This window comes from Ammospiza nelsoni, chromosome 28 (assembly GCF_027579445.1).
Source record: "Ammospiza nelsoni isolate bAmmNel1 chromosome 28, bAmmNel1.pri, whole genome shotgun sequence".
NCBI classification, from domain to species: Eukaryota; Metazoa; Chordata; class Aves; order Passeriformes; family Passerellidae; genus Ammospiza; species Ammospiza nelsoni.
This window is the reverse complement of record NC_080660.1, coordinates 1,386,484-1,410,434: the sequence shown is the minus strand read 5'-3', so window position 1 is coordinate 1,410,434 and position 23,951 is coordinate 1,386,484. Positions and strand designations below refer to the sequence as shown.

The 23,951-nt window shown below is 50.4% G+C and overlaps 3 protein-coding genes and 2 long non-coding RNA genes across 8 annotated transcripts; 2 read left to right on the top strand and 3 right to left on the bottom strand.

Annotated features, from left to right (window-relative positions):
• Positions 1–1,163: 1,163 nt before the first annotated feature.
• On the bottom strand, positions 1,164–4,329 carry TXNIP (thioredoxin interacting protein). Of its 2 annotated transcripts, XM_059490308.1 has the most exons (8): positions 3,917–4,328; positions 3,293–3,365; positions 3,034–3,181; positions 2,643–2,745; positions 2,299–2,555; positions 2,053–2,209; positions 1,808–1,956; positions 1,164–1,726 (listed from the first exon to the last, which is right to left on the bottom strand). In XM_059490308.1, exons 1-8 carry the CDS (start codon positions 4,164–4,166, stop codon positions 1,670–1,672), a joined length of 1,194 nt encoding a protein of 397 aa, XP_059346291.1. In that variant the 5' UTR covers positions 4,167–4,328; the 3' UTR covers positions 1,164–1,669. The 2 variants fall into 2 exon arrangements, with proteins under 2 accessions (XP_059346291.1, XP_059346290.1); XM_059490307.1 differs by having other exon boundaries at positions 1,164–1,956; positions 3,917–4,329.
• A 1,274-nt stretch (positions 4,330–5,603) lies between these two features.
• Positions 5,604–8,866, bottom strand: LOC132085062 (uncharacterized). Its single transcript, XR_009420136.1, has 2 exons — positions 8,724–8,866; positions 5,604–6,585 (listed from the first exon to the last, which is right to left on the bottom strand). It is a non-coding gene; the product is annotated as an uncharacterized LOC132085062 (long non-coding RNA).
• A 4,074-nt stretch (positions 8,867–12,940) lies between these two features.
• Positions 12,941–18,366, bottom strand: HJV (hemojuvelin BMP co-receptor). Of its 2 annotated transcripts, XM_059490314.1 has the most exons (4): positions 18,162–18,366; positions 17,381–17,542; positions 15,638–16,143; positions 12,941–14,924 (listed from the first exon to the last, which is right to left on the bottom strand). In XM_059490314.1, exons 2-4 carry the CDS (start codon positions 17,478–17,480, stop codon positions 14,295–14,297), a joined length of 1,236 nt encoding a protein of 411 aa, XP_059346297.1. In that variant the 5' UTR covers positions 17,481–17,542; positions 18,162–18,366; the 3' UTR covers positions 12,941–14,294. The 2 variants fall into 2 exon arrangements, with proteins under 2 accessions (XP_059346297.1, XP_059346298.1); XM_059490315.1 differs by lacking the exons at positions 17,381–17,542; positions 18,162–18,366 and adding an exon at positions 16,225–16,321.
• Positions 18,367–20,822: 2,456 nt separating this feature from the next.
• Positions 20,823–22,504, top strand: BOLA1 (bolA family member 1). Of its 2 annotated transcripts, none has more exons than XM_059490359.1 (2): positions 20,823–20,845; positions 21,980–22,504. In XM_059490359.1, exon 2 carries the CDS (start codon positions 21,990–21,992, stop codon positions 22,404–22,406), a length of 417 nt encoding a protein of 138 aa, XP_059346342.1. In that variant the 5' UTR covers positions 20,823–20,845; positions 21,980–21,989; the 3' UTR covers positions 22,407–22,504. The 2 variants fall into 2 exon arrangements, with proteins under 2 accessions (XP_059346342.1, XP_059346340.1); XM_059490357.1 differs by lacking the exon at positions 20,823–20,845 and adding an exon at positions 20,901–20,937.
• A 25-nt stretch (positions 22,505–22,529) lies between these two features.
• On the top strand, positions 22,530–23,430 carry LOC132085061 (uncharacterized). Its single transcript, XR_009420135.1, has 2 exons — positions 22,530–22,921; positions 23,025–23,430. It is a non-coding gene; the product is annotated as an uncharacterized LOC132085061 (long non-coding RNA).
• The last annotated feature ends 521 nt before the right edge of the window (positions 23,431–23,951 follow it).

The following is a 23,951-nucleotide window of genomic DNA, read 5'->3' as shown; positions in this document are numbered from 1 at the left end:
TTTTTTTTTTTTTATTTTCCCCCAGAAAAACCAGGAAAACTCCAAATCCCCCCCCAGAAAAAAAGGCAGGAAAAGCAGTTTGTGCCTCAGTTTCCCCACTCTGTTTTCCAACCTCTCCGTGCCTCAGTTTCCCTCCTTTTATTACTTTTTTCTGCTCAGATTTTTTGCCTTTTTTTTCCCCTGGAAAAACAAGGAAAACCCCAGGAAAAAAGGCAGGAAAAGCAGTTTGTGCCTCAGTTTCCCCACTCCGTTTTCCAATCTCTCCGTGCCTCAGTTTCCCTCCTTTTATTACTTTTTTTCTGCTCAGATTTTTTGCCTTTTTTTTTTTTTTTTTTTTCCCCTGGAAAAACCAGGAAAACTCCAAAACCCCCCCAGAAAAAAAAGCCGGAAAAGCAGTTTGTGCCTCAGTTTCCCCACTCTGTTATTATCTCTGTGCCTCAGTTTCCCTCCTTTTATTATTTTTTTTTTCCTCAGCTTTTTTTGCTTTTTTTCCCCCTGGAAAAATCAGTAAAACCCCAGAACCCCCTGCAGAAAAAAAGCAGGGAAAGCAGTTCCTGCCTCAGTTTCCCCACTCGCCCCAATTTTAATCTCTCTTTGCCTCAGTTTCCCTTCTTTGCATTATTTTTTTGGTCAGCTTTTTTTGCTTTTTTTGCTTTTTTTCCTCCTGAAAAGAACAGGAAACCACCCCAGAGCTGTTCTCAGAAAAACAAAAAAAAAAAAAGAAAAAAAAGGAAAAGCAGTTCCTGCCTCAGTTTCCCCACTCTGCACCCCCAGCTTGTTTCAATCTCTCTGTGCCTCAGTTTCCCTCCTTTTATTACTTTTTTCTCCTCAGCTTTTTTGCTTTTTTCCCCCTGGAAAAACCAGGAAAACCCCAGAAAAAAAAGCAGGAATACTCCCCTGCCTCAGTTTCCCCACTCGTGCCTGTTTCCATCTCTCCGTGCCTCAGTTTCCCTTCTTTGCACCATTTTTTTGCTCAGCGTTTTTGCTTTTTTTCTCCTGGAAAAACCAGGGAACTCCCCCAGGGCTGCTCGCAGAACCCCCCCCCCCCCAAAAAAAAAAAAAAAAAAAAAACCAAAATTTGAGAAAATAATTTATTTCTATCCTGATTCCAAGGGGGTTCCTGCCATCCTCCCAGCCCCGAGACACACAGGGAGACGACAGAATAACTTCATTTATTTATTACAACTTTATTACAAACTTTGCCCCCCAGGGGCTGCGAAAAAAAGTACAAAATTTGCATTTTTGTGCTTCCCACCCCACCCCCCGATAGACTATGTACAAAACCAGAGTACAAAAGGTCGTGACACCGACTCTGTGTCGCGACAGGACGGACTCACGATGCCACAGCGCCCCCTCCTCCCTCGGCGGGAGCGCCCAGAGCCACGAAATGAAGCTGGAATTAATTAAAAACCACAACTCCCTGCCTGTCCCTGTCACGACAGGACGAGCACCGCGCCAGCCGAGATCTCCCAGCTGGATCTGCTTTGTCTCCCCGCGGTCCCTGAGGGGTTTTCTGTCCCTCGGGGTTCGAGGTGGGGAACAGCAGGAATTCCTGGGAGCGGAATCCCTCGGGAAGTGCAGGAATTTGCAGCAGCTCCTCAGGAATGTGACATTTTTTTCCCTTTTCCAGATGTGCTGTGCAGTCAGAGCCCGGGTGTGGCTGTGGAGCTCACTGGATGATGTTGTTGTTGTTGTTGGGGGCGCTGTTGGACACGCAGGGATCCACCTGCGAGCGGCAGGAGGGTGAGGAGCCCGCACAGGTGAGCCCATCGGCCCCACCTGCTCCCGGCTCCGCCGCCGCGCTCACCTCCGTGTAGGTGGGGGGAGGCATGAACTTGAACTCGGGCGCGTACATGAAGATGGGGCTGTCGAAGCCGTCGGGATCGTCCAGCAGGGGCGTGGTGGGGCTCTCCAGGCGGTGATCCTCGGGCACGATGTCCAGGTAGCACGGGGGAGCTGTGGAGAGGCAGGGAAACGCCGGTGAGCTCAGCTGGGACATCACATCACAGAGGGGCTCCGCACACCCCAGCCCGGGCGTCCCACCCCGCTCACCCTCGGGAGCGTCGGGCAGGTTCAGGTCCACCCAGCTCATCTCGGAACTGGTCTGACTGGCCATGCTGGAGCTGCGGCTGCCGATGCCGGAGCGGCTCCCGATCACCAGGGGCAGCTCCAGGATGATCTTCTTGGAGCCCGGAACGCTGACGTAAATCTGAAACAAAAAAAACCCCAAACTTAGACATCCGTAGCACAAAACCCCAGAGCGACAAAAAACCCGAAGCGAAGAAAATGAGCACTCACCTGCAGGAAGTATTCCACCCTGAGGATGTTGCAGCCCAGGATGGAAGGCTTCAGCTTCCTCACGCGGATGGTTTTGCCCCGCCACGACTCGGAGGTGCCCGAGATGATGTGGTTGCCACGAACGCAGGAGAGTTTCTGGGAGAACACCTTGGTCTGCCCGTTGGCCAGGTAGGTGTGCTTGGCCACGATGGCGGCCTTGGGCACCACGATGCGCGAGCAGGTGTTCTCGAAGTCGGCGTTGATGCAGATCTCATCGCCTGCCAAGGGAATGACCAACTGTTAAAGGTGTTTGGGGTTTCCCCGAGGTGCCCCCACTGCAGTTCCCCGTTCCCAGCAATCCTCACCCTCACAGAAGCCTTTCCTGTCGATCTGGGCGCTGACAGACACGCGGCCATCGGGGATGAACATGCACGACACTTTCTTCTCCTTTTTGGCTGCAACTGGAGACTGTGGGGAGAGAGGGAACAGTCAAACACTGGCCCCCATCTTGTTCTTCCAACCCTTCCTTCCTCCTTTTCTTCCTTCCTCCTTTTCTTCCTTCCTCCTTTTTGCAACCGAGCCTCGAATTCCCCTGGAGCGCCCAACACGCCCCACCCAGTGTCAGTTTCTGGAATTATCCACACCTCCTTAATCCCACCCTTAATCCCACTCAGATCTGATTAAAGCCACCACGGGCTTGGGTTGACCCTCCCCAAGGGCTTTTCTCGCCAGCTCTGAGAGAGGAAAGGGGCTCACCAGCAGTTCTGGGGTGTTCACATCCACAGGATCCATCACCTCGAAGCGTTTCTTGATCAGCTGAGCGGGGCAGGACGGGCGCTCCAGAGACGCCTGCACCCAGTAATCCACAGAGCCGTACTTGCCCTTGAACGTGGTGCCCAGCGGCCTGGAGACAAACAGGGGGTCACTCCAGAGCCAAAATACGGATTTTCCACTTCGATTCCAGTTTAATTCCAGTCTGATTCAACCCCAGTGGCAGCCGCTGCCTCGTACTCACCCCTGGGGCAGCTCGAAGCCGAATTTGTACTCGTACTTGTTGCCGGGTCTCAGGATGACTGAGCCGTCGTCATCTGGAGGAGGAAAAGGGCAGGGAAATCATCAGGGTGATCCTGAGCTCCGAGGGTGTTGGGTAACCCCTGTCCACACCCCGGGAACCCCGTGTTCTCTGCCTGCACCTCACCAACACCCCGGGGCAGAGCTGAGCGTCCCGCTGGCTCCACCCCAGCTCCAGTTTCCCCTTTATCTCCCAGCTCCAGCCCCAGGGTGTGATCCTGTGCCCGGCCCTGGCCGTGCCACCGGTGTTCCCAACCCCCGTGGAGTCAGAACACACCACAGCAGCTCCCCAGGCTCTGATTTTGTCCTTTAGCTCCCAAACTTCGACTTGGCTTGGCCAAGTTACTACGTTTTTCTAGATTTAGTTATTTTTCCCAAAGTCCAGGCACACCATTAAGGCTGTGCTGGTGATCAAGCAACTCCAATGGGATTTAGGGGTGGCCCTCCCAAACCCCCTACCCCATCCAGCCTCACCACATCCCTTTTGTGCCCAACCCCGAAATTGGGTTGGGTTTATAAACCAATATTTAAAGCCACCCTCACCACTTTTCCAGCCCCATGGCCTCACCTGTGGGCTGCTCCTCAAGGGCCAGCACGTCCTCGAAGCGCAGGTACTCCATCTCCTGCCGGCACTGGGCCGGGCCCTTGGCCCAGGTCACCCTGGCCACGCCACACGCCAGCACCTTGACGGCGGTGACACGGGTCACCTCGGCCACCTCCACCAGCACTCGCCCGGCCACTTTGTCCCCGCTGAAGTAAACCTTGTCGGGCTCGCTGAAGGCCACAGCGAAGTTCTTCACCTTCTTGAACATCACCATGGCTGGGGTAGGACGAGGAGGAACGGTTTGATCAAGTAAAGGCTGCAGGGTTTTATCCCTGTAGGGCAACAAAATCCGCCCGAGGTAAAAAAAAAAAAAAAAAAAAAAAAAAGGAAAAAGGGAGCGAAGGCTTTGTTGGGAGAGACGCTGCGAAGTTCCCACAGGAGCTCCTTGCCCCGGGACCTCAGCGCTCTGAGGGAGCCGCTGCTGTCTCCACCTTTTATAGGCTCGGGGTCCCCGCCCACCCCCGCCCGCGCCTGTTGCTCCCGGGGCCGCCACGCTGAGGGCGCGTGGCCGGGCGTGCTGCTCGCGTGATCAGCGCGCTGATTGGCTGCCGCTGCCTTGTTTACGGCAGCACTGACCAATCAGAGCAGCGCCCGGGGAGCGTGGACAGCGTGTGAAGGAAAGCAGCGCGTGTTCAGCGGGGGCGGGACGGACGGGGGTGGAGTGACAGCTCGGAGGACCAATGGGGGGCGAGGATGGGCGGCGGCTCTGGCCAATGGCGAGCGCGGAACACGATGTCATGTTCCCAGGGTGGGGGGGGCACGGGGGTGTTGTTCCCAGTTTGGGACAGGCCGCGTTGTACTGGGAGAACTGGGAGCGGCCCTGAGGGGCCCTGAGGGGTGGGGAGCGTTCACCTCCTTCCTCAGAATCCTACCCCCAACCCAGGGTGTGAGAAATGAAATCTGGGGGCGCCTCCATTGCCCTCCCTCAGCCCCCCCAGGGAACTCTCCCCTATTAATTTGGGTTAATTAGGGCGGATTTGGGGTACGGATGAAACTGGGGTGACTCATCTGGGCAGGATTTTCCCTTTTCTGCTGCTTCCATCCCCTGGAATCCTTCAGCTGCTTCTGAGGGGTTCCCTCGTCGCCTTGGGTGGTGTTTTCACACCCCCCCTGCACACATTCCCCCCTCATTATTTGGGGTAAATAAGGGTGAATTTGGGGGTTCAGCATAAAAACCTGAATTTGGGGGTTCCCTCCCTCCTTCTGGTGTATTTTTTCCTCCTTCTGGTGTATTTTGGGGACTGTTCCCACCACCTCAGTGGTATTTTCACCCCCCCCCTGCACACACTCCCCTCTGTTATTTGGGGTAAATAAGGCTGAGTTTAGGGGTTCAGCATCAAATTTGGGGTTCCCAAATTTGGGGAATTTGAAGTTGGGCTTCCCTCCCTGTTCCTGGTGTATTTCTGGGAATGTTTTTTGCTTCCCACTCAGCTTGGGGACACTTTTCCCCCAAAATATCCTTCACAAACATCGACCCAAGCTGCAGCAAACACTCAAATCAATTCCATAACCCCTGGCCCTGTTTTCCAGCAGAGATTTGAGCACTAAAACAGAATTTCTCCTTCTTTCCAACCCCTCCAAAAGAGACTAATTTCTGAGAAACTATCAGATTTCCCTCCCCACATCAGCATTGCTCACTCCAGGACAAGAATTTGCTTTTTTCGCTTTTATTTCCCCCCAGTTTTTGGTGCTTTCCCACCTCAGGAAAATTCAAAGGAAGGAGGAGAACAATGTCCATGGAGCCCTGGCCCTGTTTTGAGCAGTAAAACAGAATTTCTCCTCCTTTCCAACCCCTCCAAATGAGACTCGTTTCCCAGAAAATATCAAATTTCTCTCCCCACATCAGCATTGCTCACTCCAGGACAAGATTTTTCTCTTTTTCCTCTTTTTTCCCCCCAGTTTTTGGCGCTTTCCCACCTCAGGAAAACGCGGAGGAAAGAGGAGAGCAATGTCCATGGGGCCCTGGCCCTGTTTTGAGCAGTAAAACAGAATTTCTCCTCCTTCCCAACCCCTCCAAAGGAGACTTTGGTTTCTGAGAAACCATCACAATTCTCTCCCAAGAACATTGCTCACTCTAGGACAGGAATTTTGATCTTTTCCCCCAGTTTTTGGTGCTTTCCCACCTCAGGAAAATGCAGAGGAAGAAGAACAATGTCCATGGAGCCCTGGCCCTGTTTTCCAGCAGGGATTTGAGCAGTAAATCAGAATTTCACATTGAGCATTGCTCCACGACAACAATTTCCTCTTTTCCTCTTTATTTTTTTTGCCCAGTTTTGGTCCTCTCGCAGCTCAGGAAGGAGAACAATGTCCATGGGGCGAGCCAGCAGTGGAAATAGGAGTGGCAGCCATTTCCAGGGAGGTTTTGTTGGGGTTTCTGTTGTTTTTGTTGGGAGTTGTCCTTCAGGGTTGTTTGTCCCGCTGTTCCTGGCGCTTTTCCTGCCCTTCTTCCCCCCGGAGTTAATTCACACCTGATCGTATAAACCGATAAAGCTCCGGATAAAGCCCGGGGCATAAACTGCCCTCCTGCCAAGCCACAGGACACAATTCCACCTTGAGAGGGAATTAATTATTCCTTGCTTGGTGCACAGTGGAGGAAATTCAGCTTTTTTTCCTCTGGTCCCTGTTGTCTCCCACTAGGAAAAAAAATGACGGGTTCGTGGAGAATTAGGGATTTATAATTATAATTAAATTATAATTATAACTTATATAAATATATAAATATATAAATATAAAGAATGTATTTCTATTATATGTGTATATATTTCTTTCTATACTATATGTTTATATATTATATGTTTACATTTATCTGTATTCATTTATATTTGAAATGTGAATATATATTTATATTATTTGTTTATCTATTTATCTATTTATATAATACTATTCATATATTTTAAATATATTAATATAGTGGTACAATGTATTAATATATTGATATATTAATATAATAGATTAATACATTGATAGAATACATATAGTATATCAATATGTATTAATTATATACAATATTATTATATTATATTATATTATATTATATTATATTATATTATATTATATTATATTATATTATATTATATTATATTATATTATATTATATTATATTATATTATATTATATTGTATTGTATTATATTGTATTGTATTATATTGTATTATATTATATTATATTATATTATATTATATTATATTATATTATATTATATTATATTATATTATATTATATTATATATTATTATATTATATTATATTATATTATATTATTATATTTTTATATTTATATAATAGATGTCTATATTTATACTTTATATATTTCTATAATATATATTTCTATATTATGTAACAATAATTTCTTTTTATAATATAAATATACAAAGTTTTATAATTAAAATATAAATATTTAGAGATTTATAATTATAATAATAATTTGGTGAAAGGTGGGGAGCTTTTTCCAGCCTTCCCTGCCAGGGGATATTTGAGCCCTCAGATCTCTGCCCCTGTTTATGCTCTCCCTCTCCAGCTCCCATCCCCTCAGACACATTCCAGCAGAGCCAAAGGGCCAGGGAGCTCGTCAGTGAAGTGATGCCAAGCACGTTCCACATCCCAAAAATCCTCCCCGAGCTCCCCCAGCCCCGTCAGTCAGCGCTGCCCTTTCCCCCCCTGCCCTCCATGCCGGGCAATTCCCTCGAGGGCCAGGATTGCTCCAGGAATCCTGCATGGATTTGGAGGAGGGTTGGGATTTGTCACTGGGGAAAAGCCAATTTTCCAATACCAAAACCAAGAAAACCAGGAGAGGAATCGCCCAGGGCAGGGACAACCTCCTGCTCCCACTAAAATTTTATTTAAAGCATTCACTTCCCTCCAAGCTGTTACTTGTAAAAAGCCAATTTTCCCAATATCAAATCTCCTTCAAAACCAAGAAAATCAGGAGAGGAATCCCCAGCAGTTCTGGGCATGGACTACCTCCTGCCAGCATTAAATTTAAGGCACTAAAATGTTATTTAAGGCATTTATCCCCATCCCATGGGCTCAGAGGTTCCCCAGGTGGATGGATGGGCAGAATAGCAGAATCCATAATTTTTCCTGGAGCTCCTAAATAGGGAAAAAAGCATTCCAGGAAATCTGAATGGATCTGGGGTAGGGGATCAGGATTTTCACTCGGTAAAAAACCAATTTTCTCAATATCAGACCCCAGAAAATCAGGAGAGGGAAATCAAGTAAATCGGGGCAGGGACAACCAAGAAAACCAGGAGAGGAATCACCAGGGCAGGGACAACCTCGTGCTCCCACTAAAATTTTATTTAACTCTTCAACACCCCTCCCATGGGCTCAGAGGTTCCCCAGGTGGATGGATGGGCAGAATGACAGGATCCATAATTTTTCCTGCAGCTTTTAAGTAGAGAAAAGAGAATTCCAGGCCACTGTGAGTCACTCAGCCTGGGAATAACCCACTTCCAAAGCCACAGGGGCAGAAAATGAACCCTGGGGTGACTCAGCCAGGGGAAGGAATTGGGCACGGCTCAGACTTGTTTTTGCCAGCACAGCCCTCTGGTGCTGATAAGATCCGTGTTTTTTTTTTTTTTTTTCTGCTGCTGATAAGATCCTGTGCTTTTTTCTGCGCCAGGTTATCAGGGTTGGTTGCCAGGAGCTCCTGGGGCAGCCTGGCCTTTGTCCTTGCTATAAAAAAAAAGCAGAATTTCGTCGGGATCGGTTGGAGAGAGGAGGATTCTTGCGGCCCTGCAGCTTCTCTGGGATGTTTATTCCATTTTTCTCACCTTATATGGTCCCTTCCAGCATGTTCCAGACTGGGAAAGGGGGGCAGAGAGGAGCAGGGAGGGATCCAGAGTGGTTGGAGCAGGGGACAGAGTGTGCAGCTGGGAGCTGGGGTGGAAAAAGCATTTCCTCTGCTTGTTTGTGCACGGGGAACACTGGGAACGAAGCCCAGCTGGGGAAAAAAAAAGGACTCTGGAACTGGGTTGGCTCCTGGAAAGCAGCTGCTTGTCCCACAATAATGAATAATAAATAATAAATATATAATATACAATATACAATATACAATATACAATATACAATATACAATATACAATATATAATATATAATATATAATATATAATATATAATATATAATATATAATATATAATATATACAAATATAATATAAATATATGAATATATTTTATATTATATATAAATATATCAAATATATACTATATTTATGCATTATATTTATATTTCTTTAATTTATTATTTTCATTATATATATTATATATTATGTTATATATTATATAATGTATTCTATAATGTATATTTATATATTATAATATATTTTATTTCTTATAATTATTATATATATTATATATATATATTCTTATAATTATTATATATAAAGTATATATACAAAGTATATATATAAAAAGTATGTATATGTGTATATATATACACACACTTTATATATATACTTTATATATATACACTTTATATTTATATTTATATTTATATATTTATACATTTCTATATTTATATATTTCTATATTTATCTATTTATCTAAAATATTTATCTATTTATCTATTTATCTATTTATCTATTTGTATATATAGTGGGAAATAAATTTATAGCCCAAGAATAAACCCAAAGCCTTGCAGAAAACTGACATGCAGAAACCTGAAAATGAGAAATACTGACTTCGAAATACCATAAAATAAAATGAACGTTGTTAAGGAAAGAATTGAACTGAAAAGAAGTTTAGATACTTTTAAAAAATAGAACTATAAAAATACACTATAATACTTTAAAAAAATAGATCTTTAAAAATACATTATAATAAACCCCACTAAGAGTAATTTTAAATTATTAGCTTTAAAGCATTTACAACATAGTGTAACAACAACTAATAAAACAAAACCCATTTATAACATATTATAATTAAAAATAGTTAACTTCTAATTGTAATAACATAAATTATAACATCTATTTTGGTAACATTTATTTCTATTATTTTATAACATTAATTTCTAATTTTATAACATTTATTTCTATTTTTATAACATTCATTTCTATTTTTATAACATTTACTTCTATTCCATTTATTATTTTTAACATTTCTCTATTTCTATAACATTTCTTTTTAAGATCTAATTATTGTCTCACCCTTCTCATCACACTAAAAATAAAATCAACATTTTTAAAACACCTCTCAATTGCCCAAATTCTAAGTAAAAAAAAAAAAAAAAAAAAAAAAAAGTTTAAAAAAATCCTTTTTTTTGCTGTTTTGTCCTCAGCAGAGGATTTTGACCCCCATATTTGAGATTCTGCAGGGTCAGGGATCAGGATCCCTTTTCCCCTTCCCTCAGGGCTTGCACAGGAGGATTTTTTCCTGTCAAATCCCATTTTTCCAGCTCCCACTGCAGACTGGGGTGTGGAAATTCTGCATCCAGGTGGGATTTCCTCCCCTGTTCTCTGCCCTGAGGGTGTTTTTTGGAGCAGGGAGGGGGACAGAAGGTTCCAGAAGAGCTCAGCCGTCCATAGACAGGGAGGAATTCAGATTTTGGGAGTGCAAAGTCCCCTGTTTGTCACCTTCTCTGGCAGGGACAGTGACATCAGAGAGGGGCAGAGCCCCTGGAGCCCCTCAGACAGCAAAAAAATGGGAAATTTTCCTCCTTTTCAGCAGCAGAAACTGCTCCGAGCTGGGAGTGTCAAGGTCAGGGAAGAGAAAGGTGGCTTGGAGCCATCTGGTGTCCGGAAGGTGTCCCTGCCTTGAGGAAAATGATCTTGAAGGTCTGTTCCAGCCAGAACCAACCTGGAAGGAATTCTGGAATTCTGGAATTCTGTGATTCCTTGTTGGTTGGGGTGAGGATGGAAATCCTGTAACTCTGGAGCTCTGACTGTGCCGCAGTGCTGGGTTCTGTGGACATCTAGAGGCTTTCCCGGGAATGGCAGAGGATCATCCATCCATCATCCATCCGCCCGTCCATCCATCCATCCATCCATCTGTACATCTGTCCATCCATCCATCCATCATCCATCCATCCATCATCCATCCATCCATCCATCCATCCATCCATCCATCCATCCATCCATCATCCATCCATCATCCATCCATCCATCATCCATTCATCATGCATCCATCCATCCATCATCCATCCATCTGCACATCTGCCCATCCATCCATCATCCGTCCATCCATCCATCCATCATCCATCCATCCATCCATCCATCATCCATCCATCATCCATCCATCCATCCATCCATCCATCCATCCATCCATCATCCATCCATCCATCCATCCGTCCATCCATCCATCATCCATCCATCATCCATCCATCCATCATCCATTCATCATGCATCCATCCATCATCCATCCATCCATCTGCACATCTGCCCATCCATCCATCATCCGTCCATCCATCCATCATCCATCCATCATCCATCCATCCATCTATCATCCATCCATCCATCCATCCATCATCCATCCATCCATCCATCCATCCATCCATCCATCCATCATGCATCCATCTGTCCATCCATCATGCATCCATCTGTCCATCCATCCATCCATCATCCATCCATCCATCCATCCATCCATCCATCCATCCATCATCCATCCATCATCCATCCATCCATCCATCATCCATCCATCCATCCATCCATCCATCCATCCATCCATCCATCCATCCATCCTCTGTATCAGGGCCACCATCTCCATCTGTCCCAGGCCACCATCTCCCTGTGTCCCAGGGCCACCACCTCTTCTGGACACCATTCAGGATCTCAAACCCAATGCAGGAGTTCATCTAAATGGGGAAAAAGTGCCAACCATGGGGTGGTCCTGTCCCATTCCCAAATTACCCCACCCTGCTCCTCCTCAGGGCCACCCCGGGGCAGGGACAGGCTCTTCCCCCACCCCACAGCCAGGAGCAGAACGTTGGCACCAGTCTGAGTTGTTGATGTCAACAAAATTGTTTCCACTGACGTCAAAGGACTTTGGATCGACCCTTCCCCTCCCTGGCTGATGTCACCTGCTCAAAAACATCTCAGCCTCTCCATCCAACTCCAGCAGAGCCCACTCGGGGGAATTCACCTCCCAGCTGGAGCTGAGGGGCTTCAGGGTGGTCTCCCGTGAGGAGGAGGCCTCAGGAGAAGGTTTGGGTTGGATATTTTGGGAATTGTGTTGGTGGGAAGGGAGGTCAGACGTTGGAACCGTCCTGGATGCGTTCAAAAACAAGTGGATGTGGTGCCTGGGGTCACGGGTCAGGAGTGGCCTTGGCAGTGCTGCAAGAGAGTTAATGATTAATGATCTCAGAAGTTTCTCCAACCTTAATGAGTCCATAATTCATCAGAAACAGCTTCTCCACGTTGTAACCCAGTTGTCAGAATTGTCCACGTTGGGCCACTCCTGGTGTAACTCTGGGTTGGGTGGAGCTGCTGAGCCTCAAATCTGAAACCAGAGCTCTCCAAATCAGAATTCCTGGACATTTTCAGTTTGGGAGCTGCTCTCTAAACTTCAGAGGTGGCTCCTGAGAAAGGGTTGGCAAGGGAAGCTCCAGGCCCAGTCCGGGTGGTGCAGGTTCCTGGCTGTTCAGGAGGAGGGAAGGTCTGGTTCCACTGGGAACCCTCCTTTCCCCATGGAATTCTTGTTGAGTGGCTCCACAGGCCAACAACTAAAGGACAATTAAGTTCTGCACCATCAAACCCATCCCATTTCCACCAGGAGCTCCAGCACCACCAACGCTTCTCCTGAGGGTTTCGTCCCTACAGAGGTTTCATCCCCATGGAAAACATTCTCCCCACGGAGGATTTTATCCCCTCCAGAGGGTTTAATCCCTGCCCAGATGATTTTCTTCCCAAAAGGAGACATCGGGAAGCAGCTGGCTTTCCTCTCCATCCACCCAAAGCTCTGGAGCCACGGGAGCAGGGCAGGAAGGAGATATTCTTATCCTCATCTGCCACTGCTGCCCAAAGACATGAAGGGACAGATGACAGGAAATGGGGACTCAAAAATAAACCCTTTAATGTCAAACCCATCAGGGATTACCAGGAGCAGAATAAAAAATAAAAAACATGGAGCAGATCTCCTGCTCCTCACTGTGTGCTCTGAGCACCCATCCGAGGGGGAACTCACCGTGGTATCCATGAAATTATTTCCTGTGCGTTCTTTGTGCTCTTGGCACAAAAGAGTAAAGAGAGAGAAAATCCCGTTGATGTATTGAAACTTGAGTTGTAGAACCTCCCTTGATGGAGCCTCCGTGCCTGGAGGGGCGGAAATTCCCTTTTCCCCCACGTCCACAAGCCCTTCCTGCAATTCTGTGCGACAGGGATGGCCAAGTTTTTAACACTTTATTAAAAATAAAGGAAAGTCTTCGCTAAGGAAATGATTTCTCCTGTAGAGCTCCATCTGCTTTACTGAAATCCTCTGAAATATGGGAAATTTGCCCTCCCCTCTGCAGTCCTGCACCTTCCACAGGGCAATACCCTGCCCCTCTGTGTGCCCAGCTGGCTCTGCCGTCAGGAATCCTGTTTTTCCAAGCAAAAGCTCCAGTTTGGGTTGGACTTGAGCAGCAACAGAGAACCTGGGCCCAAGGGAGGGAATTCCCAAGGGAATTTTGTCCTCCCTAAAACCTGACACCGATCCCCAAGCCCAGATCCCGGCTAAATTGAGTCCGCAACAGGTGCCAAGAAAACAAGGAAAAATAGCAACAGCGGCCTGGGATATGGGAGATCTCAAGCTCCACAGCTCCCACTGCTGGAGATCTGCTTGTTATTTATCCTGGAAGAGGAAACATGGACGAAACCGACTGATTTCTACTCAAAAGTCTCCCTCTTGGTCACAACGCTCCCCAAAATTATTTGTGGCCTTGCTCTGCTTTGGGAGCAGCTGAGTGAAAGGTCCCAAATCCATTAAATTTTTTTTTTACTGCTAAAAATTGGGCTTTGGGCTTTGAGTTCGTTATTTCTGGATCTGTGAGGTTCCTGAGTGGAATTCTGCTGGATTAACACAGGGAGAAAGGTGGGAAGTGATTTATGGAAAGGCTCAGAGAGGTTTCTAACCCTGGGGATTTATTTTTCTTTGATGCACCACAATGCCACATCCTCAGGGGAAAAGGAGCGTGTCAGAATGGAACGGAAAAAAACTGGAACTGCCTTCAGGGCAGGGGAAGGAACGTGTCAGAATGGAGCAGAAAAATTTGGAACTGCTTCAGGAGAAGAGCTGGGAGCAGCTGCACCATCCATGCGAGACCAGGGGTGCAAACCAGGGGTTCACCCCTTCCCTCTCTTGGGTCTCTGAGGTGAGGAACCTTCAAGGTGGAGCCAGCAGCTCTCACAAGTTCCCTACAGAGCAAGCAGGGCTTAAAAGTGCAACAAACCAGCCCAAAATCCACACGGGAGGAGGAGGAGGATGAGGAGCAGAAAAGATGGAGAGCTGAGCTGGCAGCCTCCCCCAGCCTGGAAGATGTGGAGCTTCTCAGCATCGGGCAGGAAGAGCCGGGCATCCTCCAGCGCCCCGTGCGCCGCCATGGTGAAGTTGGCATCCCCAGAGGTGACCACGTCGAAGACGCACGACTGGAAGTAGACATCCTCCACGGGCAGCATCTCCCGGCACAGCGCCCGCGCCGTCTCGGCGGGGACGCGGCCGCGCCCGCGGGGGCTGCGGGACATGCGCTGGCTGTGGGGGCAGCCGCCCACGCAGAGCTGCAGGTCCTGCTCCTCTGTGAAGGCCCTGGCCACCTCCTCGGCGGCGCGGATGGAGAAGGAGAGCTGGCGGCCGGCCTGGCGCACGGCGATGGTGGTGCCGATGTAGCCGGCGCGGATCTCCACGTGCCGGCCGGGGCTGAGCTCGCGGATGGACAGGCTGCTCCCGCCGGGACGCGCGCCGCCGTCGACGGAGCCGTCCTGGAAGGCTGCGGGGACGTTGTCCAGCTCGGCCTGGTAGACCTTCTGGTCAATGCATTCCTTCATGTTCTTGAAGATGATGGTGAGCTGTGGGGAGTGGGGTAGGAGGGGGTGAGTGTGTTGGGTGTGGTTCCATCACAGGGGTTGGGGGTATCTCAGGATGGAGGTCTCACCTCACTTATCCATCCTCAAACCATCCCCGCTACATCCTTTGGGGATATCTACAATATTTCCTTCTTTTTTAAACACCTTTTGAGCAATGGAAAACTCAGGTGGGGCCAAACCCAGCAAGATTCTTCCAGGCACCTCATGGAGCACAAAATTCCTCCAGGCACCCCAAGATTCCTCCAGGTATCCCATGGACCACAAGATTCCTTTGAGTACCTCATGGACCACAAGATTCCTTCAGATTCCTCATGGACCACAAGATTCCTCCAGGCACTCCAAGATTCCTCCAGGCACCCCATGGATCACAGAATTCCTTTAGGTACACCATGGACCACAAGGTTTCTCCAGGTACCCAATGGACCACAAAATTCCTCCAGGTACCCCAAGATTCCTCCAGGCACCCCTTGGACCAGGAGATTCCTCCAGGTACCCCAGGATTCCTCCAGGCACCCCATGCACCACACAATCAGCTGACAGCAGCAGGAGTATTTGAGGGTCCCCTCAACAACCTTCACCACTGTTTTCCCTCCTTCCTCATCCCCCCCCGGGTCTGAAGGGTTTCCAAGGATTTTGGGAAGCACAGGAGATACCCTGACCCTGGATTTGCCCCCCATCCTACGCGCTAACCTCACCTTGCTGGTGACCGTCGCGTTGGACCCCTTGGCCACCGGCGAGCTGGTGGCTTGCACAAACAGATAATCATTGTCCAAGAGCGGCCAGGAGCCCTCCACGCGGCACGTGTGGAAATCATCATGAAAGGTTCGGATGTGGGGGTCCCCAAAAGCAGCGCAGTGCTGGAAACCGGGGGGCCGGCCGTGCTTGTAGAGGAAACTCCTCTCGTAATCGCAGATATCGAGCGACTCGAAGCCGTGCGCGGCGTTGGGCGCCGCGGGCCGGGGCCGCGGTGGGGCCGTGGGGCCTTCCTTGGAGCAGTTGTTCTGGATCATGAGGTCCTCGATGCCGTGCACGGCCGAGTGGAAGGCCAGGTCGCCGCGGCAGGTGCGCGCGGTGCGGCGGGTGCACAGCGAGTAGGAGCGCAGCGCGGTGCAGAAGGCGGCGCCGCGCTCGGGGCCGCGCAGGTGGAGCGTGGCCGCCACGTACTCCGAGTTGCAGCGGAGGATCTTGCACTGGGAAGAGACTGAGAGAGAAAAGATGGGGTGAGGAAAGGGCAGCTTGTCCTCCTCTGTTCCAGATTTCGAGGTGAGATGTGTTCTGTTACCGTCTGAGTGGCCGTTGGCTTTTGTCAAGTGGGCGGTGTTCGTTATCTCTTCCACAATTGTGGTAATGTTCCTCACTCGGGGTTCACCAAATGTGGAATTTGCCGGCAATCCCAACATGGGAAGAGATGAGAATCTTGACTCCATGTTTCAGCAGGCTGATTTATTATTTTATGATATATATATCTATCGTCACCATGATATTTTCTGAAAAAATCCTTTTGTTAAGATCTTTTTCTCTTTAGAAGCTGAGAAGCCTCAGAAATGAAATGTATACAATAATTATCTGCTGCTGTAAAATGCAACAGGTGCATCTTTGATTGGTCTCATGGGGTTGTTTTTAATTAATGGCCAATCACAGTCCAGCTGTCTCGGACTCTCTGGTAGTTACAAGATTTTGTTATCATTCCATTCCTTTTTATTCCTTTCAAGCCTTCTGATGAAATCCTTTCTTCTATTCTTTTAGTACAATTTTAATACAATATATATGTCATAAAATAAATCAGCCTTCTGAAACATGGAGTCAAGATTCTCCTCTCTTCCCATGTCAGAGTTGCCTGCAAATTCAACAGTCTGGAGGTTCTGGAACACCAGCAGGGCTCTGCCCAGAGGGAGGAGCCAAGCATTCCTACCCGGATATAATCTGGAGATTCTGGAACACCAGCACGGCTTCTCCACTGGATTTCCCAGAGGAACAGCAGCTGCCTCTCCTTCCACTGGATCTTCAGAGGAAGACTGCACCTTCCTTTCTTTTTTTATTATTAATTTATTATACTGTTATTAATACTATTATACTATTGTAATTATTAGTTTTATTATTAATTTATTATACTATTATTCTATATTATATTACACTATATGACATTTCATCTGAACTGAATCTGCAAATAAACAGACCACGAGACAGAACTCTCATTTGTTTTAAAATTAAAAAAAATCCCTGAACTGTAGGGGTTTTTTCCCTTTTCCTTAAACCTATTTAAACCTACTCTAAACTAAACACTCAAAAAACCACCAACAACTCACACCTACAACCCACCAAACTAAACCACAACATTCCCCCCACCATCCAGCTGAAGATTCTCATGGAGATTCCTCCTGGAAGCGTTTTTTCTCCTGATTTTTACAGAGAACAACCCTGCCCATGCTGATCCTTACCATGCCTGAGGAGGAAGAGGAGCAGGAAGGCTCGGAGGAAGAGGCCGGAGTTTTCCAGCTGCCCTGGGCTCCTACTGTGGGCAGCTCTCCCCATTCCCATCCATGCAGAACTTGGGGGGTCTCTCACCCACCAGCAGCTCCCGGCTTCATTCAGCAGCTCCCCTGAAACCAAAGGTGGGATTGGAGAGATGGGACCTTTTAAACACCATTTGAGCAATGGAAAACTCAGGTGGAGCCAAAGCCAGCAAGATTCCTCCAGGTGCCCCATGGACCACAAGATTCCTTCAGATTCCCCAGGTATCCCGAGGTTCCTCCAGGTACCCCAAGATTCCTCCAAGCACCCCATGGACCACAAGATTCCTCCAGGTACCCCAAGATCCCTCCAGGCATCCCTTGGACCACAAGATTCTTTCATATTCCTCAGGTACCCCAAGATTCCTCCAAGCACCCCATGGACCACAGGAGCAAGTCCAACCCAGCACTTCCAAGGCCACCACTTGTCCCCAGGTGGCACATCCACACCTCCAGGGATGTGACTCCACTTTGCCACACCCTGACCACCCTTTCCATGAGGAAATTTCATCCCCCTGAAGTTTTATCACCCCGATATCCAACCTAAACCCCCCACCCCGGTTTTTCTTGAGCCGTTTCCTCACAGGGGTGGGCGTTGAGCATTTCACTCCACCCTCACTTTGGGGACACCACAGGTGGGACCAGAGCCACCCCTGGGTGCCAACCACACCCTGGGACCCTCATTCCTGCTCTCCCACTGCCCCCTCACCTGGATCAGCCTCCTCAGGAGCTCCTTCCCCGCGTCCTTGTCACCAGCTCTGCCCCAGGTGACAGCCACAGAGACCCGTGGAATAACCCGGGAGAATTCCAGCCCCCCTGGGCTCCTCCATGCTCCTGGATGAATTTGGGGTCCCAGGAGCCCAAATTCAGGGCACAGAGAAGGGATCCCCCCGTGGCTCCTTGTCCCCGGCCACCTTTGCTCTGTCCTTTCCCCCCGCGGGGCAGAGGCGGGGGCTGAAATCGATCCCTCTAAATTTAGCTGGGCTCTGCTCCAGCCTGGAACAACAGCCAGAGCCTGGAGCAGGTGGGGCACAGCAGCTCCAGGTTTGGGGAGCCCCCAGACCCAAGGAATGTGGGAGCTTCACTGGGATTTCCTCCTTGGAAGCTCCCGTGGGCACCGCCCGGGGGTGAATCCCTGTGGAAAAGCTTTTCCCTGTGCGACGTGTCCAGCAGGGAATGGGGATGGTCTCTGCCAGGGAACGCTTTTCCAGCGTTTTGTCTCCTGGGGCACAGCCAGGTCCTGAAGGCAAACATGGCACGGGCCAAAGTTGGCCAATGTCCCCAGGGATCGATGGCCAGTGTCCCCAGGGCTGGTGGCCAATGTCCCCAGGGGTCAGTGACTGCCAGGCCATGCTGGCTGCACTCCTGAAATCCCACCTACACCTGCTGCAAGGAGAAGGAATGGCCAGGAATGTCCAAATTGGGATTTTTCAGCTCCATTCCCACCTGAAATCTGCCTACACTTTCAGGAAGCAGCTGCTGCTCCCTGCAAGGAGAAGGAATGGTCAGGAATGTCCAAACTGGGATTTTCCAGGTGAAATTCCACCTATACCTGCAGGATGCAGCTACACCAACCCCTTAAAGGAGAAGGAATGGCCAGGAATGTCCAAATTGGGATTTTTCAGCTCCATTCCCACCTGAAATCTGCCTACACTTTCAGGAAGCAGCTGCTGCTCCCTGCAAGGAGAAGGAATGGTCAGGAATGGTCAGGAATGTCCAAACTGGGATTTTCCAGGTCCATTTCAGAGGACAGGGGTGGGAAGTTGGGTCCCTGAGCATTCCACTGCCCACAAATCCCTTTGGGAACACAATCCAGGAAATCCTTCTGGCTCCCGAACCAAGCTCCTGCTGTTTTCCACCTGCAGGGAGCAAATCCTGGCGCCCAGCTGAGCCCAGGAGGGCTCTGGGATTGGGGTGGGAAGAGAAGAATTTGGGGGAACCAGCGTTTGCCAGAGAGCTGGAAGAGTGGATGCCTCCTCTTTCCAGGATGCACAATCAGTCCCAAAGGATGCGCTTCTCCTTCCATGCCATGCTTGGGAGGAAATAAATCCCATTTCTCCAGAAAAAATGTGAATAAATCCCATTCCTCCAGAAATCAAGGAAATAAATCCCATCCTTCCATAAATAAGGGAAATAATCTCATTCCTCCAGAAATAAAGGAAATAAATCCCATCCCTCAGAAATAAAGGAAACAAATCCCATCCCAAGCACAAATCCCATCCCTCCATCCCCACACCTCATCCAAGGATCCCAGCACTCCCCTTACCCCAGAAAATGCCACCAAATCCCCCCAAATCCAGAGGAAAATCCTGGTCCTTGGTCAGGGTGGGAATGAGGAGGGAATCCCGGCTGTTGCCACCCAGAGGGAGGAAAAAACAGCTGAAAATTCTGACAGGGGAGAGCAGGGGCTGAGTGGGCTCCGAGAGCACTTTAAAAATAGCCAGGGGGGATTTTGGATCCCAAAAGGCAAATTCCAGTGGGGAGGGGAAGGGAGAGCCAAGATTTCCCAAGCACACACGGAGAAATGGGTGAGGTGGGTATGGAATCCCTCAGAGCTGCCCGTCCTGAGGGTTCTCCAGGTGTGGGAGAGGTTTTAAAGCGATTTCTGTGAGCCACAGAGAAGTCTGAGATCCATGTTCACCCCTGAAAGGATTTCCTACCAAGGTGCTTGACATAGAAACCAAGAAAAAAGGAAGAAGAAATAAGAGAAGATCCCCATTCTTTTAGTTTTTAGGGAATCTCATAAGGGCAAACTTGGAAAAAGAGGGTGAACCTGGAAAATTAAGGATGATCTGGGAAAAATCAGGGTGAAACAGGAAAAGAATAAGGGTGTACCTGGAAAAATGAGGAGAAATAAAAAATGAGAGTGAATCTGGAAAATATGAGGGCGGTGCTGGAAAATAGGGGTGAATATGGAAAAATCAGGATAAAAGTAGGAAAGTCAGGATGAACCGGGAAAATCAGGATGACCTCGGAAAAATCAGGATGAAATTAGTAAAAAAATTGGGAGAAATAAAAAATGAGAGTGAATCTGGAAAATACGAGGGTGGCGCTGGAAAATAGGGGTGGATATGGAAAAATAGGGATGAATATGGAAAAATCACGATAAAAGTAGGAAAATTAAGGATAAAGTGGGAAAAATCAGGATGATCTGGGAAAAATCAGGATGAAATTAGGAAAATAATAAGGAAAAATATGAGGAGAAATAAAACGTCCCCGCGCTCCTCAAAAGGCCTGACCACGCCCCCACACCTCAGTCTCCGCCCAGACAACCATATAAGGATAAAGAGGGCGTGGCTTTGTTTGAATGGGCGGGGCATACGCCGCCTGCGGTGATTGGGCGGGTTGAGTCACGTGGCGCAGCTGCGGCGGTGTCACGTGACTGCGGGAGCGGTGAGGGCCGTGAGGGGAGCGTGGGGGGATCGGGGGGACCGTGAGGGGACCGTGAGGGAACCGTGAGGGAACCGAAGGCTTTGGGGACTCCGGTAGCATCTGCTGGTGCCGGGGGGTGCCCTGTGGGAGGATCGGGGGTACAGGGGGTCTGTGAGGGGGGGTCGGAGCCTTTCCGAGAGCTCCGGGCCTGAAAGGTCGCCGGGACACCCCCGTGCTGTTCCCGGGGCAAGGGCTGTTCAAGGAGGGTCCTCGCCCCCCAGCCCCCCTTTATTCCCCATTCCACCCCCCAGCTCCCCCTTATTCCCCATTCAAGCCCCTCCAACCCCCCCAATAACAGCGGCTGACCCGGCAGAGCCCCCCCCAAGTCACCTCTCCGTGTTCCCCCCTCCTGAGACCCTCAATCCCCATCCCTGTGCCCCTTCTCTGATGTGCGGTCCTCTCCTGGGGGTCCGGGGGGTTTCTCTCCTTGTACCCCCCAAACCCTCTCTCTCTTTCAGCCCTTTTTTAATGTGGGGTCCTCTCCTGGGGGCTGGGGAAGATTTCTCTCCTTGCACCCCCAAATCCCCTCTCTCTTGCTGCCCTTTTTCAATATGGAGTTGTCTCCTGGGGATCTCCCCTTGCATCCCCCAAACCCCCCTTCTCCTCTCCTGAGGGTCCGGGGGGTTTTTCCCCTTGCACCCCCCCAATTCCCCCCTCTCTCTCTATTCCAGCCCTTCCCCGATGCGGGGTCCCCTCCTGCACCCCTAATTCCCCCTTCTCTCTCTCCCGCAGCCCATCCCCGATGCGGGGTCCCCTCCTGCACCCCCAATTCCCCTCTCTCTCTCTCGCAGCCCATCCCCAATGCGGGGTCCCCTCCTGCACCCCTAATTCTTTCCTCTCTCTCTCTCCCGCAGCCCATCCCCGATGCGGGGTCCCCTCCTGCACCCCTAATTCCCCCCTCTCTCTCTCGCAGCCCATCCCCAATGCGGGGTCCCCTCCTGCACCCCTAATTCCCCCCTCTCTCTGTTCCAGCCCTTCCCCGATGCGGGGTCCCCTCCTGCACCCCTAATTCCCCCCTCTCTCTCTCCCGCAGCCCATCCCCGATGCGGGGTCCCCTCCTGCACCCCTAATTCCCCCCCTCTCTCTCTCCCGCAGCCCATCCCCGATGCGGGGTCCCCTCCTCGCCGCCGCGGCCGCTGCCATGGGTGGCCCGGGCGGCCCCTTAGCCCGCACCATCCGTGCCAAGCTGACCGCCGCCCTGCAGCCCACGCACCTGGAGGTCCGCGATGACTCCCCCCGGCACGGGGGCCCCCCCGGCGCCGAGACGCATTTCGGGGTGCTGGTGGTGAGCGCGCTCTTCGCGGGGCTGTCGCCGCTGCAGCGGCACCGCCTGGTGCACGAGGCGCTGCGGGCCGAGCTGGCCGGGCCCCTGCACGCCCTGCAGGTCACGGCCCGCACCCCCGAGCAGTGGCAGAGCGACCCCCAAAACCCCCCCGCGCCCCCCTGCCTGGGGGGGTCCAAGAGGGAGAAACGGCGCGGGGCTGGGCAGGAGGAGGAGGAGGAGGCGGCGGGGAAGCAGTGACGGCGCTGGGAGAGGCACGGGAACGGCGTGGGGATGCTGGGACCCCCCCCCCAAAAACTGGGTGAGGCTGCCAGGAGCCCCCCGGGAACAACAGGAACCCCCCCAGGAACAACAGGACCCCCCAGGAACAACAGGACCCCCCCCAGGAACAACAGGAACCCCCCCAGGAACAACAGGGACCCCCGAGGAATAACAGGACACCCCCAGGGACAACGTGAGACCCCCCCAGCAACAACACGACGCCCCCAGGAACAGCGTGGAGCTCATGGGAGCCCCCCCAAAACTGTGTGGAGCTCATGGGAACCCCCCTAGGAACAACAGGAACCCCCCAGGAACAACATAGGGCTGCCAGGACCCCCCCAAGAACTGTGTGAGGCTGCCAGGACCCCCCCCGAGGACCAACGTGGGGCTCCTGGGACCCCCCCAGGAACACCAGGACCCCCCAGGAACAACGTGGGACTCCTGGGACCCCCCCACAAGAACAACAGGGGGCTGCCGGGACCCCCACCCAAAAAGTGTGTGGAGCTCCCAGGACACCCCCAGGAACACCAGGACCCCCCAAGAACAATGTGGGGCTCACAGGATCCCCCCCAGGAACACCAAGACCCCCACCAGGAGCAACGTGGGGCTCACAGGACCCCCCCAGGAACACCAGGACCCCCCAAGAACAATGTGGGGCTCACAGGATCCCCCCCAGGAACACCAAGACCCCCACCAGGAGCAACATGGGGCTCACAGAACCCCCCCAGGAACACCAGGACACCCCCAGGAACAATGTGGGGCTGCCAAGAACCCCCACAAAAACTGTGTGGACCCCCCCAGGAACAACATGGGGCCCCTGGGACCCCCACCCTGGTTTCAGCATTGGGAGGGGACAAAAATAATTGGGGTGACCCCCCCCCTGTGACACTCTGCCCCAACCCAGCACCCCCACCCTGCTCCCACCCTGTGGGGGATTTTTGGGGTGTCCCTCCCATTGAATCTGCATTAATGAATTAATTTAAATAAAAGTGTTCTGTGGGCAGCTGGAGAATCCTTTTTTTTTTTTTTTTTTTTGGACGGGGGGGGGGGTGGTTGGTAATTATTTTATGCTTTTTTTTTTGGATTTTTTTTTTTTTTTTTTTGTCCCATTTTAATTAATTTACAAACACCTGAAACTACAGCACGGCACGACAGAGCTACGGGGGGGGGGGCCGGGGGGGGCCCCCCAAGGACCAGCTACACCAAGGAGGGGACAAAGCACACGGGGGGGGCTGCTTGGAATGGGGGGGGGGCTGCCCTGGGGCTGGGGGGGCCCCCCAGCTCTGCCCCACCCTATGGGAAGGGGGCAGAGCGTGAGGAACCCCCCAAACCCCAAACTTTGAGGGGGCACAGCACTGGGACCCCCCCTGAACCCCGATTTGAGCACTGGGGACCCCTTGCACCCCGATTTTTTTTTTTTTTTGGGGGGGGGTTTAGGGGCTGTTTGTGCTTTGCAAACCGCTGGTGGTTTTGGGGTGGGGGGAGGAAAAAGGGGATTGTTAATAAGGGATGTGGGGGGCACTT